The sequence below is a fragment of the Eschrichtius robustus genome, chromosome 14 (genome assembly GCF_028021215.1).
Source record: "Eschrichtius robustus isolate mEscRob2 chromosome 14, mEscRob2.pri, whole genome shotgun sequence".
Lineage (NCBI taxonomy): Eukaryota > Metazoa > Chordata > Mammalia > Artiodactyla > Eschrichtiidae > Eschrichtius > Eschrichtius robustus.
The window spans coordinates 89,258,291-89,273,906 of NC_090837.1; the positions used below are offsets into that span (position 1 = coordinate 89,258,291).

The window sequence follows — 15,616 nt, forward strand, 5'->3', positions numbered from 1 at the left end:
AAACCAAAATATATTTCATTAACAGCACTGTACGATCTACTTTTTAGTATTGATGAAAACTCTTGTCCAAATGCAGAAATATGTCACAGAGATGTCAGTCACTAGACTAAAATTTAGTGTGTTGTTGAAGCTCTCTCAGGTATTGAAAAAGACATTGTCATCCTCTGTCTAATGAATTAAGATTCAAAAACATTCCAAATCCTATAAGCATTTAGATTAATGGATTTAAAAAATTTTTGATACTAGAGATTTCTACCCATACACAGCCAAGTGAGTGATGTTTTGTACCTAATAAATGCCCAATAATTGGTAATTAAAAATTTATCAATCTGTCATTATATGGGAAGTTAGCTAAATGTTTCAATAATTTCTTATGCTAAATATGAGATCAGAATTGTGTTATTTTCTGTTTAAATTACTGACAACGAAAAATAAGTTTTATTTTCCCCAGTGGCTTCTAATAGATGAATACTGTCTAATTTTTATTGTTTCTCCTCCTCTGTTTTCTTATATAATGTCAGTGATTGCCTTTGGATAATTAAGCACACTCAGTGTACAGGAAAATCTTGAGAGACAATGACGGTGGAAAATTTTACAATTTTACTGTTGTGGCGTAAATAACCAGTAAAATATTTAATATTTAATGACGAGAATCTTGTTCACTTTGAACTCTATAAAGCATAGAACCAAGTCGGATAATATCTACATAGAAATAAGTGGAAATAACACCTCAGCATTTTCTTCACACTTAAAATCTTTAGTGTTAGCAAATGTTGCTTCACACTTTCCTCCTACCCTCTCTCTCCACACAGTTCTGCATAAATAATAGATACCGAGGTAATTACGTGGTATACATCAGCCTAATTTTTATTTCCAAAGCTCCCTCCACCCACAAACTCCTTTTTAAAAATTACAGTTTTGCATTTTCTGCTCATATATTCCAATGTCTAACCAACCCAACACAGAGTTCTTACCGATATTAAAATATACAAACATAAAACGTGGCTTCTCTAAGAGTTAATTAAAAATAGTGGAAATGATATATTGGGTTGGCCAAAAAGTTTGTTTGGGTTTTTCTGTAACATCTCACGGAAAAACCCAAGTGAACTTTTTGGCCAACCCAATGTTTACTTTGCAGTTCAAGCTTTAGTGATCAGTGAATATTTTTCACTTGAAAAACTTGCTTATGGTATTAGAGGTTAATCTAGTTTTTAGATGAAAAAGTACTGTTACTTTGTAATTTTTTAATTTTTGAGCAGTTTTTTATGAATTTATTCAAAAATGCAATTCACATTTTATGTGCAGTGACTACACCTAGCACTGTACCTTAGTATTAGTTTTGCATTAATCCAGGGCTTCTCCTGTTTAAATACCTCAAATAAGGCTCATATTCCAACTCCTTACATGGACATCTAAGAGCTAGTTTTGGACCCCTAGAATTATTTAGACTTAAATTTACCAGATACATATCCCACTATTCCTAGTTTTATTCAAAGATCTAGAGTAGACACTAAGCCACTTTTAATTCCTAGAAGCAACATAAATTTTCTTCTCGGTCTTCAGACGTTCCCTCCTGCAGGACTCACTTATGCTCCGCTCCTGTGCCCACTTACTGTTGTTCATCTTTTAAGACTGGAATATTACTCCCATTCTTCCTTCTTTAAACCAAATAATTAAACAGGGGAAGTAAAATTGTCTGTACCACAATTTGTTTTTCTTGATCAGGGAAGGGTGTGTGTGCACGCATGTGTTTCCCTTCAATGTTGGGAGCTGATCTAGTAAAAATGTAATACCATGATTTTTTCATAAATTTAGCTGTGGTCCCAAAGATTTGGGCAAATATCTAAGTCTCTGTAGAAGTGTCCGAGAGAGCCCAGGCCCCATTTGCCAGCCAACTGGTCGGTCCCACCTAGTCTCAAAGATTTGAACATGACCTGAGAAAGGAGTTGCGTAGTGGATGGATGACGCTATTCCCCAGGTAGACAGGGGAAGGGAGACTTTCTTATGGAGGTAACCACCTGTGCAGAGCTTTGTCATATGAGATAGCACGTTAAGCTCAGAGAACTAGAAGTAGGGCCATTTTACTGGAGCACAGTGTGGGAGGGGATGCTGGCACGAGGTGAGGCAGCGTAAGTGAATGGGCTCTTTATGCCTCCTTTGCAAGGCCACTGTTACATCTATGTACAGTGCTTTGCAAATGAGAGTGGATTACAAATAATAAATATTAAAAGGTATTTTACTTTCAGCTACAATAAAATATGCTATGGAATAGAAAATTATATTTGCTAATTTCTCTTGAACCCTTATTGTTGGGACTGTGATAATTCTAATTCAAAGCATTTCTTTTCAAAGCGCTGAATTTTAATGATATTTATTTAAACATTTATTTAAAATATTATCACTTTCCTGGCCACAGTCAAGTAGCACACTTTTTTTACTGTTAAGTTTAAAGCCTTAAAGTCTTCTCTGGTTTCTTTTCTTGTCCCTTCTTGATCCATAATAGATCTTGTCTCTTTGTTTTTTTGTTTCGTGTTTTTTCCTACTCTCTTTGGCATTACCCTAAGGTTGGTTATCATTGCCTCACTCCAAAACTATTCTCATTGTTCCTGAGCTTTTTAATTTTTAAATCCTTTTTTCAAAAAAATTGCTGTTCAAAACTCAACACTATTTTATTTTTATTATTCCAACTAGTTTGAAAAGAAGCTACTTTATACTAAGAGATTAAAACAGAGTGATACAACAAATTGAAAGGAACTGGTAAAATAATCATCAATGAGGTTATAGATTTAGAAAATCCTAAAAATTTATTGAAAAATTATTAGAATTAAGGAGGGCTTTCAGTAATGAGAACTACAAAAGTAAGTTACAAATCAGTAGCTTCGTTATAGCTCATGAGAACGTGTGTATGAGCTCTGGTCTTCAATCCAACTGTACGGCTTCAGCCCACTAGAAGTTGTCTGTGGAATATCCATCCCTCTTGTCCGTATCCCTAAACCTTCCAGCTTAAAGCAGTGTGATCTCACAAAGGCAATCTTTATTCCCAAATCCAAGCGCTTTTCCATCATGAAGCCAACAGTATCTTGATTCTCAATTTCAGAAGAGTGTCTTTGTTTACCTTTTTTTTAACCTAAACTCTCTTTGGAGTGTTTTTCTCAGAATGAAGGAAGTCCTTTCTGAAGATTTGCTGATTCTCTCTGTTAAGAACTAACAAGTACTTACGACACTCAAAGACAGGATTTTGATTTTCAGTTCTACTTATCAAGATTTCAGTAAATGGGGGTCTATATTCCATTCCAGCTAAAACATTTCCAGAGACCCTCCGAGTGAGCAGAGTCTGAGAAAATAAATATATATGAGTCCCATAAATTCAGTATTCTTTTCATGACCAGATAATAGTAGAATCATTTGTGAAATCTAGAATGGATTTCTGAATCTGAGTCACAAGAGCATTCTGACTAAAACCAAGAAATTCTGAAAGAAGACAAATGAAGCCTTCTTCCATTGTTCTCAGAATATTTTAAAATTTTCACTGAGATAAACTAGAGAATGCTATGGACAGTCCATAAATATGAACCATTTGTTCATAGGTTTTCCAGGCTCTCCTGACTATAGGAAAACCTTTACAACCAGGCACTGCTAAGATGTTGATGAGCTTTTTTGTTAAAGACATAAGTATATTTGTTCTGATGATGTGTGTCTCAGAGTATTACTTCACATTTGGTTAATAGAGTTCCTATGTCCATTTAGATAGTCATTTCTATTGGAATTAAGTAATTTTGTACCTGTGAACCATGCTTGATAATCATCTGAACTTATTTTCTCCCTACTCTATAGTATAATAAAACTTTAGTCCATTGCTTTTTCATAAACAATGCACTGTCATGGTTATAATGAGATTTATTCCAGTTTGAGCAAATTATTATATTTTGAAACATCTACATATGCTGTACTTGCATAGGGTGAACTTAGGAGCAGGGAGAGAAGAACAGAAAAACAATCTTTTTCTAAAACATATGCTAGAAAAAGAAAAAAGTACAGAATTGTAAAAAGTTATCTTCAGGTATGCTATTATTGCTCCAATGTCTTATATAGAAATATAAATTCTGCGTATGACCAAATATGCAGAATCCACAAGGCTAAAGATTTGTATAGATGTTACCATAGAATTATTTTTTCAGAATTCACTTATCCTTTATTAAGGATATACATTAAGAATATACATGCTTATATATTTTAGGTATTTTTTAAAATGATAACAAAACCACAGTGTTAAACCGTTAAAGCAAAGTACAATCTATTTCTGTGGCCATTTCTGAATGATTTGATGATAACCTTTATAACCAGTTTTACACAGGGCCTCAAAATTCACCAAGCATAAACGTAAGTATTATCCCACGTGAGTGAAAACTGTGTCTTTCTTTCTACCTAGAATTCTCTCTGTTTACATTTCCCCATCATAATTTACAATGTAGGAAATTTAGTCTTTTATTTTTCCTTTGAAGTATGGCAATCTTACCTTTAATGTACTTCAGTTTTCAATGTAAGACCTCAGTTGGGATTACCTATGGAATTTTGCTTCTATAAAATACATTACTACGTAGAGTTACAGTACAGTAAAAAAATGAGCATTTTTCAAAATGCATTTCCTGTGAAGGATAAGTACACATCCAGTTTCTGGCACGGGGATGGCTTGTACGGTGGCTGATATCATACTGTCAAAGAATATATTTAAGCTTCTTCAGGCCCATTCTGCTGTGCTATCTTCATAATCTCCTCATATTCCATACCCTAAAATAAGGTTGAATGAAGTCAAAACCATCAAATAATACAGCATTGTTGGGGAGGTATTGATAACATGGCCTCCATTCCCTGTGGGAGAGGAAGGGTTAGAATACGCCGCGTCCTGTCAAACTTCCACTCAGCTGCACAGATTTCTGAGCTCTGGGTTTGCTGTCTTGTTATTGAGACGTCTCCTTTGTCTGCTGCTTGCGGTAATTCCCAGAGTCAAGTATGTATTTCAGTATTTCATAAATGCTGTTGATGTGTGGTAGAGGAAAATGAAACCAACAACATTTCCAATTTATTTTTCTTCTTTTCATTGCATTTTTTTCTTTCAAAGATGTTATTTAAGTAATCCTGCCTCTGTGGATGCACATTTCTCAAAATGGAGCAAAGATATGTCTCCTTTGACTGTGAAAAAGCATACATTTTGGATTTTAGTTTTAGATTAATACAATAACTCTAATTTAGTGAACGTCTGAATTTCAGATTATATTTTCCAATTTGTTCAACCCATTGTTACTCTGTATATATAAGTGGATCCTAACATCGTTTTAATCATCATGCACATGGGTGCATGTGTATAGACTGTTCTCTACGTATTTTGAGTATAATAAACGAGTATAAATTTACTCATTTTTGAATAGTCAAGATTAGAGATGAATTTAGGGTCTTAAAAAAATAAGATAGCAACACTCTTTGAAGAAAGTTGATAGTAATGTGAATGTCAACACATGCTAGACTTGATCAAACAGACTGAGACCCTGTTCCTTAGGAGTATTTTCCATTTTCTTTGATTTTGGCAGTTATCAGAGCAATCTTCTCAGAATATGTGTATGTCAAAGACATATTCCAGTGAGCCCTTCATGGTTTTTTGTTTTATTTTGTTTTGTTTTGCTTAGTACAAGTCACAGATAATGCACAGTTTTCCTTATTTCTGTCTTTTTCCACGGTTTGTTGTTTCTTAGATTAGTTTCAATGGGTAGGATTCCAAGAAAGAGATATTTAAGAAGTAGATAAGAGGGGATTTAGTGATTACCTAAGGAAAGTTGGAGAGAGAATTTAAGGATAAAACTAATGATTCTAGTATGAGTAGCTAGATGAAAAATGTGCTGCTCCTTTAGAATGGGAGTGTGGAGGTGATTAAAATGGTTTGGAATATATTTGCATTACCTGTGATATCTAGAAGGTAATGAATGAGGGTTTGTAGCTTAGAGGAGAGGTCTAGAGTACAGACTTAGGTTTGGGAGTCATAGCGTATGCATGGCAATTAAAATGAAAGGGACGACTGAGAACATCATGGAGCATGCATATAAAATGAGGGAAAGAATGCTTTAGACATTACTTGGTGAAACTGACAAATTTAAGTTAGGGCAGAGAAAGATTCAGAAAAGGCAATTTATTGTATTCTTCCAGGATTAAGGTATTTTAAGAGAATTTAAAAATAACTGATCAACAAAGCAAATAAAAATTCATATTTAGATCAATAAGAAGAATTGCATATATTGTCAGTAGAGGGAGGGGATTGATGGATCCTGGAATCTATGTTATATAGTAAAGACAGGACATAACCAATAAGGGAATGATAAGAGTCAAAGGCCTGGAGTTCAAGGAAATTTCCACGTCTAGATCTGATCTCTCTGCCACTAGTTCATTTGCTCATTTCAAGTCTGTTTTGGTTCATTTTCCCTGGATATGCAGCCATCACATGTCAAAAAGTGAAGTCACCCACTTTTATTCTCTTCCTCTTTGTGATGGTACCAGCTGCTACCTAACAAGTCATCCCAAAGCTGGTGCTTTAAAACATTATTTCTTTAGGTCATGATTTCATGGGTCAGCAGTTTGGTGGGGCCTCGGCAGGGTGGTCTTCCGAGGGCTCACACATGGGTCAGAGGTCAGCTACTCGTGAGCTTGGTGGATCTGCCTCTGTAGACGTGGCTGTGTGTCTGCTGGAATGACAAGAGGGGCTGGAAGTGTGCCTTCCAGCAGCCAGCAGCTAGCCTGGCTTTGTTCCCTGAATGGCAAGAACAAAAGCTCCATGGTCTCCTGAAGCTGATTTCCAGAACCGACACAACATCACTTCCACCACATTATATTGATCGAAGCAAGACCAGGTGACCCAGATTCAAGGAGTGATGGTGGCGGTTGGGGGGGGGAGGATACATGAAAAGAGAGGAGCTATAAAATATTGTGGATACTGTGAAAGAAGAAGAAGGATTTTGGGTCCCAGCTCTGCTCCAGAGAAACTAAAAAACCTTCAGGTTACATTTACATGAAGTGGCAAAAGTAAGGGTGAATCTCAGATCCGCTGACTTCCGCTGTAATCTCTCCACTGTCAGCATTACTCACAAAGTAATTGTGTGGATCAAGATTAATTAATAGTTGCCACTATTTGATAAAGGTCCCCAGGAAAACATAAACTAAACTGTCTTTGGGTTATAATCTGGATTCAGCTTCCCTGAAAATGATCGAGACCCTTTTCATGGAAGTTCCTGGTCCAGTCAGTAGTGCATGCTGGGAAATATGGACCTCAGCACAGTAAGGGAATCAATCTGAGCTATACTGTGAACCAGGTTTTTGATGTTAGGCAGGAATATAGTCATTTGCAAGGCTTGTTTTCTATCTTCTGCTTATAGAATCCAACCAGCCTACCTAAATTCACTCTTAGAACTCTAACCTGCACAGGGTAAGGACTATATAAATGTGTATTGTTCATGGGAAATACGTTTAGCCGTTTATGGTACTGCCTCTTTGTAGACAAGTGCAATTAGCAATTTGAATGTGTGTGCATTTAGTTGGTGGTCATAGAATTTTCTTAAAAATTGTTATAAAATGGAGATGTGTTAGGATACCTGCTTGCATTGCTTTTTAAAAAATATTCAGTGATCTTTATATCTAGGTTAAAATGTTAACGTAAGTACTCTTGGAGGTCAGAGGGCACTCGTGGAGCTAGATAATGGAAGTAATAATTCCTGATATTTGTATCCTTATTTTATTCCTAATAGCTTGACATAATTTAATGTCTTAGGCTTAAACATTTCTGCAGTTACTCATAAACTGGACCCTTCCTCAGGGTCCCAGTTTACCTGTAGAGCACCAGATACTTTCTATGTAGTGGAAGTGATCTTTGCAAAATGTGACTGTTTGTATCAAGCACCTGAGAAGCAGCTGTGCTAAAGTGTGGTTTTTTTTGAAAGTTAAAATAATGACTCTCATAAAAATGTAAAATGGACATGGAGACACCCAGTAATTTTTTACTGCTTATTGTAAATTTGCTTTTACTCATTTTGCTATTTTTCAAATAATTTATTCTTAGATTTTTTTTTCTTTTTTTTCTTCATTCAGCAGTCAGTGAATCTCTGTCCTATCTAAGACAGTTGTTAACTACTTGTAACAACTGGTAACCTACCTACCTACCTCTGTAAGGTTATACATTTGGCTTCTATCATAGATCTCAAAGCCTAGCACAGTGAGACAGACATGAAAGGGTCAGTCCCTTGTAGAGGACACCCACAGAGCTGGCGAAACTTCCAGAGGTCTTCTCCCCCTTAACGCCTGAGCCTCCCTGAGGGCATCAATGTGGACCATTATATACATAATTATTACATATATATATAACAATTATGTGTGTGTGTGTATATATATATATATATATAAAACAATTTAGAACACATCTTTCTCTTCCCTTCTTCCCCATAAAAAAATAACTTATTGCCCAAATCTGGATATAGGTTTTGTGATTCGCAAAAATTTCAAGACAGGTAAAAGCTGCATGCTTCTGATAAAATCACTTGTAGCTGTGAAAGCAAAAATGTCACTGGACAGAGTTAAACAAGTAAGACAGACCTCAAGGATATTGCAGTTAGGAGAGAGAGATGAGAATTCAGTCTAAACTCAACTCAGGTGAAACAAAGGCCTGGAGAATTTTTTAAGAGCTGGGGTGTCTGTGTCTGTGTCTGTGTGTGTCTGTGTGTGTCTGTGTGTGTGTGTGTGTGTAATGGGGGCAGGGGTGTAGGTGACACTGTGTTTGCTTTACCCAAAGGAAAAGTAAATTTTCTTGTATTTTCATGATAGCAGGTAGTTTTGTAACTTGGAGCAAGACTCTTGCTGAAGATTAGTTCTAAGAAAAAGTAGGTCAGGGGCCTAGAGTCAGGAAGAAGCCTGTCTACATTTAGTCAAGCTGACAGAGAGATTAAGGCCTTCTTGGGCATAACCCAGGGACGGGGGGGAAATAAAGGCAGTAGTGCAGTTGTGCATAATAATGGCGTTTTTTGCTTTTGGAAAGTACTTAGGGAAAAACTTTAGAATTCTTATTGTATTTAAATGTACAAAATTGTTCTTTGCTGAGATACCTTGTCCAAGGTTGTAGATTGCTTCTAAGGTTCTGGGTAGTAGATTTATTTAGAATAAATTAATCATAAAGGGAAAGTTATGATTGTGGGTTCTTTTCCATTGGTACAGTTTCATTTAAGCCCATTTACGTAGGAAAAATGATTTATATTGATTTGATCAAGAAGGGAGGATATTGAAAGCAACAGAGTATATGCTTTGATCCAAAAGAGAGCTGGAAGCTCCAGAGAAAGAAATGCTTTTAAAGATGATGAATGGTCTCAGTGCTTTTGTACAAAATCAGTATTAAACATAAGACACTATATACATAGACAGTCTCATGTACACACACACACACACACACACACACACACACACACACACACACACACACACACACACACACACACACACACACACACACACACACACACACACACACACACACACACACACACACACACACACCCTCCCTCCCCCCGATGGTACCATGCTGTGGTTACAGGACCAGAAGGAAGAATTTCCTGAACGGTGTAACTTGGATCAGTCCCTGAAACATCAACAACAACACTGGCCCAAAGTACAAGATCTAAAGGAAGTCATTGAGCTTAATGAGAGCATGTTTGGCTATAGACCAGAAGGTGAGCTATATGGAGAAAGCAAAATGCATTGTAATGATTTTATTAAATGAATTCAAGATGATATTTTAACTTAGGTTTTTACTATTGAGGAAGCTAAAAATGGCAGGGGGGAACTGATGAGTCTCCACTGTTTATGATACTTAATTGTTTTGAATGTAACAGATGAATATTATAAACTGACTTTGCCAAAGATATAGGCCGAGGTGTCATGGGGGAAACAGAAGAGAAAGACATAATCTTTACTGTCCATTTGATTTGCTCATAATCTAGCCGGAAATCATGGCACTAATAATAGTATAGTAGTAACAGCAAATGCTTATACAGTAATTACTCTGTGTCCATGACTGTTCCAGATGCTTTAAATTTATAAATAATTTACAGCAACCCTACTTACTTGGTGAGGTAGGCAGATACCTAGATGGTGATAATGCCATACACCATGAGGCCCTAATTGCTCTTAGAGTTTGAACAAAAATGCCTGCTTGCTCTAGCAGAAACGGCATGGGTAGTGGACAGATGTGGCTTGGAATTCACGTGTAGTGTCTGCCCCTAAGTACACATAAAATTTTGGGCTTTCACTGGAGCTCTTTGCCATTTAGTTTCAATAATACCAACCTTCTTCTGTCTTTTATTTTTTTTATTTTAAATTTTTTTTAGTTTATTTATTTTATTTATTTATTTTTGGCTGTGTTGGGTCTTCGTTTCTGTGCGAGGGCCTTCTCTAGTTGCGGCGAGCGGGGGCAACTCTTCATCGCGGTGCGCGGGCCTCTCACTATCGCGGCCTCTCTTGTTGCGGAGCACAGGCTCCAGACGCGCAGGCTCAGTAGTTGTGGCTCACGGGCCCAGTTGCTCCGCAGCACGTGGGATCTTCCCGGACCAGGGCTCGAACCCGTGTCCCCTGCATTGGCAGGCAGATTCTCAACCACTGTGCCACCAGGGAAGCCCCCTTCTGTCTTTTAAAATGCACATTAAAGATGTGTTTAAAACTTTTTTTGGAGTTAGCTCTCTATAAATATAAAGAAGTTTTATTTTTAGGTGAGGGGATTATGAGATGATCACTCATAAAGAAGAAGGTAGCTGGTCTCCAAAAGATTTCAGTAAGAAAAATGGCAGACAAAGTTACATGAGAAGGAGGGAGCAGCAGGTGATACAAACTGGAAGGGACAAAGTGTGCTGTTTATAGTGAATAGTTCATTTTAATTGTAGTGAAAAAAGGTGGGAGGAAGAGGGATGAACCTCTGATCTGGAAAGAGAAGCTTATTATTTGGGGCTCCTTAGACCACGGATTGGCAAACAACTGCCTGCCTGTCTCTGGACAGCTCAAAAGCTAAGGATGGTTTTACATTTTTAAGTGACTGAAAAAAATTAAAAAAAAAAAGAATATGTGAAAGTTAAATAGAATTCAAACTTCCATGTCTGTAAACAAAATGTTACTGGCACACAGCCAAGCTAGTCCATTTACCTGTGGCCGAGGGCATGGTGCCTGCAAAGCCTAAACATTCATTATCTGGTCTTTACAGGAAAAGGTTGCTGACCACTGTCTTAGTTATAATGCTTACTGTTTTAATCCTAAAGTTCATCATCCTTTGATGGCAATAAGTTTCAACAACCCTATTTGATAATTTAGGAAAGAATATGCCCAACAAGCTGCTTTCTCTTTCAGCATCTCTGACATAGATGTCATTTGACAGATGAAAAAGCAACTTCTCTGTGGCATCACTAGTTTGGGTCAGAGTGACAGTAATTGGTTTCAGGTTCTTAATAATCCTACATATTTATTATCTTGTGAGCTGCAGCTTGAACTGTGTTTTGGTCAAATTTCCAAATACATCTAGTCTCCAATGCTATGTAGTTTCAGGTATTGAATAGAATCTGTTTAGACATTGCCTTTATTTCCTTCCCTTTCCTTCTTCTTCGTCTTTCCCCAGTTATTATTTTAACTTTCTTTCCCCGGGTATAACCTTGCTCATTAAATCTAATAGTTATGGAATGTATTGCTTTTGTAGAAATCAATAAGAAAGAGAAACAGGAATTAACATTTTATTGCAAAAGCCTTTTCTTCAATTTGCTTAACAATCCTATCCATCACACCACACCCCTCTTTGAAAACTAGTCTGGCTTATTCTGGTTTGCTCTGAAAATCATTTTGTGTGGCACTTCCTTCTGTCTGGAATCTTGATTCATAGGCTTTCATATGAATTCTTTTATTGCTCGATTTTCAGAATAGCTTTTAGGCAACCAATCATCACGCATGATCCTGTGTTTCTTTATGACTTGGCAACATCCAGATGTCTTTACTGCATGTTGTTGCCTTTTAGACACATTTAAAAAAAAAACAAGTTGCCATAAAATAATTGCATTCGTTTGTGCAGTAAATGTAAATTATTCTTTCATAAGTCAGTCAAACTTTTACTTGAATACAGAAAGACTTGCTGCCCCTTTGGTAAACCTGAATGAATACCTTAAAAGTTGTGGTTTTGGACTTCCCTGGCAGCACAGTGGTTGAGAATCAGCCTGCCAATGCAGGGTTTGATCCCTGGCCCGGGAAGATCCCACATGCCGCGGAGCAACTAAGCCCGTGCGCCATAACTACTGAGCCTGCGCTCTAGAGCCCGCAAGCCACAACTACCAAAGCCCATGCGCCTAGAGCCCATGCTCCGCAACAAGAGAAGCCACTGCGATGAGAAGCCCGCGCACTGCACCAAAGAGTAGCCCCCGCTCGCCGCAACTAGAGAAAGCCTGCGTGCAGCAACGAAGACTCAACACAGCCAAAAAAAAAATTAATTAATTTTTTTTTAAAAGTTGTGGTTTTGAGTCAATTGAAAAGGAGATGGTGAACAGGGTGTTTTTTTTTTTTTTTTACATAGTCTATCTTACATAGACACATAATATATAAAAGTAATATTTCTCTCCTAATTTATCAGTTTTATAAATATTATAAGAACAAACTGAGGGGATTCCCTGGAGGTCCAGTGGTTAGGACTCCACACTTCCACTGCCGAGGGCGCAGGTTCAATCCCTGGTCGGGGAACTAAGATCCTGCAAGGTGCATGGCGTGGCCAAAAAATAAAAATAAAAAAGACTACAGACTGAATATGTTCATATTCACGCTATGTGTGAGTATGTTTAGAGTGTCTTAAGAAAATGCATTTAGGTAAATAAGAATGCTTTGTTTTATTTTTAGCAGAACCCAAATTAAATATCGGATTACATGTATAGGCCCCAGAAAATTATAACGAAGAGGTCAAGTTTCTTAGAAGAGGATTTGCAGCACAATTACTTGAAGAGCCTTTTCAAAATACATAGGCTTGTGACTCATCCTGGGTCTGCTGAATCAGAATCTTCTTGGAAGGAGCCAGGAATGTGTTAGAAAATTGCCCTGAGTGGTTCTGATTCTTACCTTTGGTTGAAGACCATTGGGGTAGAAATATTTTTAGATAATAGACAAAAAAAGGTAGCCTCATAAAAATATCACTGAATTTATTAATAAGGTGCTTTTTATGGCGCTGTGTACCACGTGCCCCAGAATTTTCATGTGAGACCTCAGATGAGAATTAAAACTTGGTTTTCCCACAGTAATTATATGAAGTTTTTTATAGTCAAGAAAAACAATATTCCTGGTTCCTTCTTCCTCTACCTCCCACTTCAGTCATCTGGATTCTCTGGGGCAAAGGTGTAGTTCCGTTTTGAGGCTCTTGAGGCCTGGATAGCTACATTCTAGCTTTTCCTAATTCATTAAGAATTTATTGAGTTCTTTCAATGTACCAAATTCAGAACAGGCAATTCTGGGAATGCTAGTACTGAACAAAACAGTTTGGAGCTTACAATCTGCTAGATGAGACAGCTGTTAAGCAGATAAACATTTGAGTAAAGCGCTCTCTGGCCTAGATATTGTGAACCTGTTTTGAGTATTGGTTTATATATTTTTCATATAAAAGAAAAGAGATGAGCCATGGAATCTCTTCATGTCCTATTTATGTGGAAACACATACAACACACATATAGTATATATTTTTATTTGTATATATATGTGTTGTTATATTTTATATAAGTGGTATGTACATTTTGTCATATATATTGCATATATAGCATACATATGCCCATACACACGATGGATGAATTTAGATTGCAGTTCTCAGCAGTACATTTTAGCCCATTTTTCCTAATGCTTTTTTATTAAATAACACTTAAAAATGACAAGTAAATTATGCTTTATATGTGCTAGTATTTCTATTGGTTTCTTTCTAAAGTTTTTGTTTTTATATCATTCAATGTAACAAATATTTTGGGACAGTTTTTTAGTGGTGAGATTGAGATTGAAAGTCACAACAAGCTGGGACTCTCTGTACCCCTTGAAGAAAGAGAAGCATGTGATTGTCACAGACAAGTTCTACCTGTTGGGCATAGAATTCTTTTTTTTTTCACAGATGGTGCTTCTTTAGTACAACATTTAATTGCCCTTACAATTTTTTAAGCTACCATATGGTTTGACTTGGGTCACTGTTTTTGAGAAAAGCGTTAGCATGTTAATCCTGTTGAAAAGTTGCAGAATGGTGATTCTAGAATATAACCGTCAACCCTCTAATACAAATAGAGACAGAGAGAAAGACAGTGTATACTGACGGCGGAAAACTGAAGAGAGAAACAGTGGGTGCTTCGTCAAGAAGAACCAGCTATGTGTTCAGGCTGTATAACCTCGATATGCCACCTCTTCTGCTACAGCTGCATTTGGAACACTTGAAAGTTAAGGATTGTAAAGGAGTCCCCCAAATCAATGAAAATGACCTTGTAAATGAGAAATTCAACGGAAAGTTATATTTTTTCTTCCTTTTTAATGTGCACCCCTGGATACTGCAGTTACATTACATGCTTGAAGAATACTACCTTGAGGTCCTCTTGGAAGAGATTTTAAAATCATATCAGTTGCCATTCAAATAATGTTCTGAAGACCTGGATTTGCCCATGCAGCGTACGGCGGCAGAGTAGATTAAGTTAGCTCAAATGTACTTACGTTGTCTATGAGCCAGAAAGCAGCAAGGATTCTGACTGGCATTATTATTTATTACTTTTGAATGCTGATGGTGCATTTTCCTGGCGGAGTGCATACTATGCTTATTGACATGCATGAATGAAAGGCTCTGCTTTGCCTTAATTTAATTTTCCTAACAACTTTCTTTATAGGACCTGGATTTTGAAGCCAAAACAAGTTACACGCTACGGATAGAAGCTGCAAACAGAGATGCTGACCCTCGCTTTCTAAGCTTGGGACCGTTCAGCGACACGACAACCGTGAACATAATTGTGGAAGACGTGGACGAGCCCCCTGTATTTTCCTCACCCCTGTACCCCATGGAGGTGTCGGAAGCTACCCAAGTTGGGAATATCATTGGGACCGTAGCAGCTCACGACCCAGATTCTTCCAACAGCCCTGTGAGGTAAGAGCTCATTGCTCTCCTTTTCTGTAATTTTGCAACAATGTGCCTTTATTCACAACTCGTGTCTCTACGTTATGATGCTTTGGGTCATAGCTAACAAAAACCAGTTTTGTGTATGTATTGAGCCATAGCTGCAGAAGTGAAACAACATCAGAACAATGCAACATTTTAGTAATTCGAAAATGTGGTCACCTGATTATCCAAGGCCATTATTGTGTGGCAGTATCTTTAGGCACCATTGTCATCCACAAGCAGAGCTGATGTGCCTATTCAGCCAGTTATCCTGAGCTCTTTCAACACAAACTGTGTTCAGAGAGAAAGTGATGCATGTCCTTGTTGTAGGATAAACGCAGATGTTAGAAAACTAATTTTATAAACAATTTAAATTAGGGGTTAATGTTTCAACAAATCCTTTTTTATATTGGTCTATAT

The 15,616-nt window shown here is 37.1% G+C and overlaps 1 protein-coding gene across 1 annotated transcript in view; it reads left to right on the forward strand.

Moving 5' to 3' along the window:
* Positions 1-15,616, forward strand: part of CDH7 (cadherin 7) — a 117,097-nt gene that overhangs the window by 59,888 nt on the left and 41,593 nt on the right. The window contains exon 6 of the mRNA XM_068562533.1: positions 14,931-15,184. Within this exon, the coding sequence (XP_068418634.1) occupies positions 14,931-15,184 (254 nt within the window). The remainder of the gene's footprint in view (positions 1-14,930; positions 15,185-15,616) is intronic.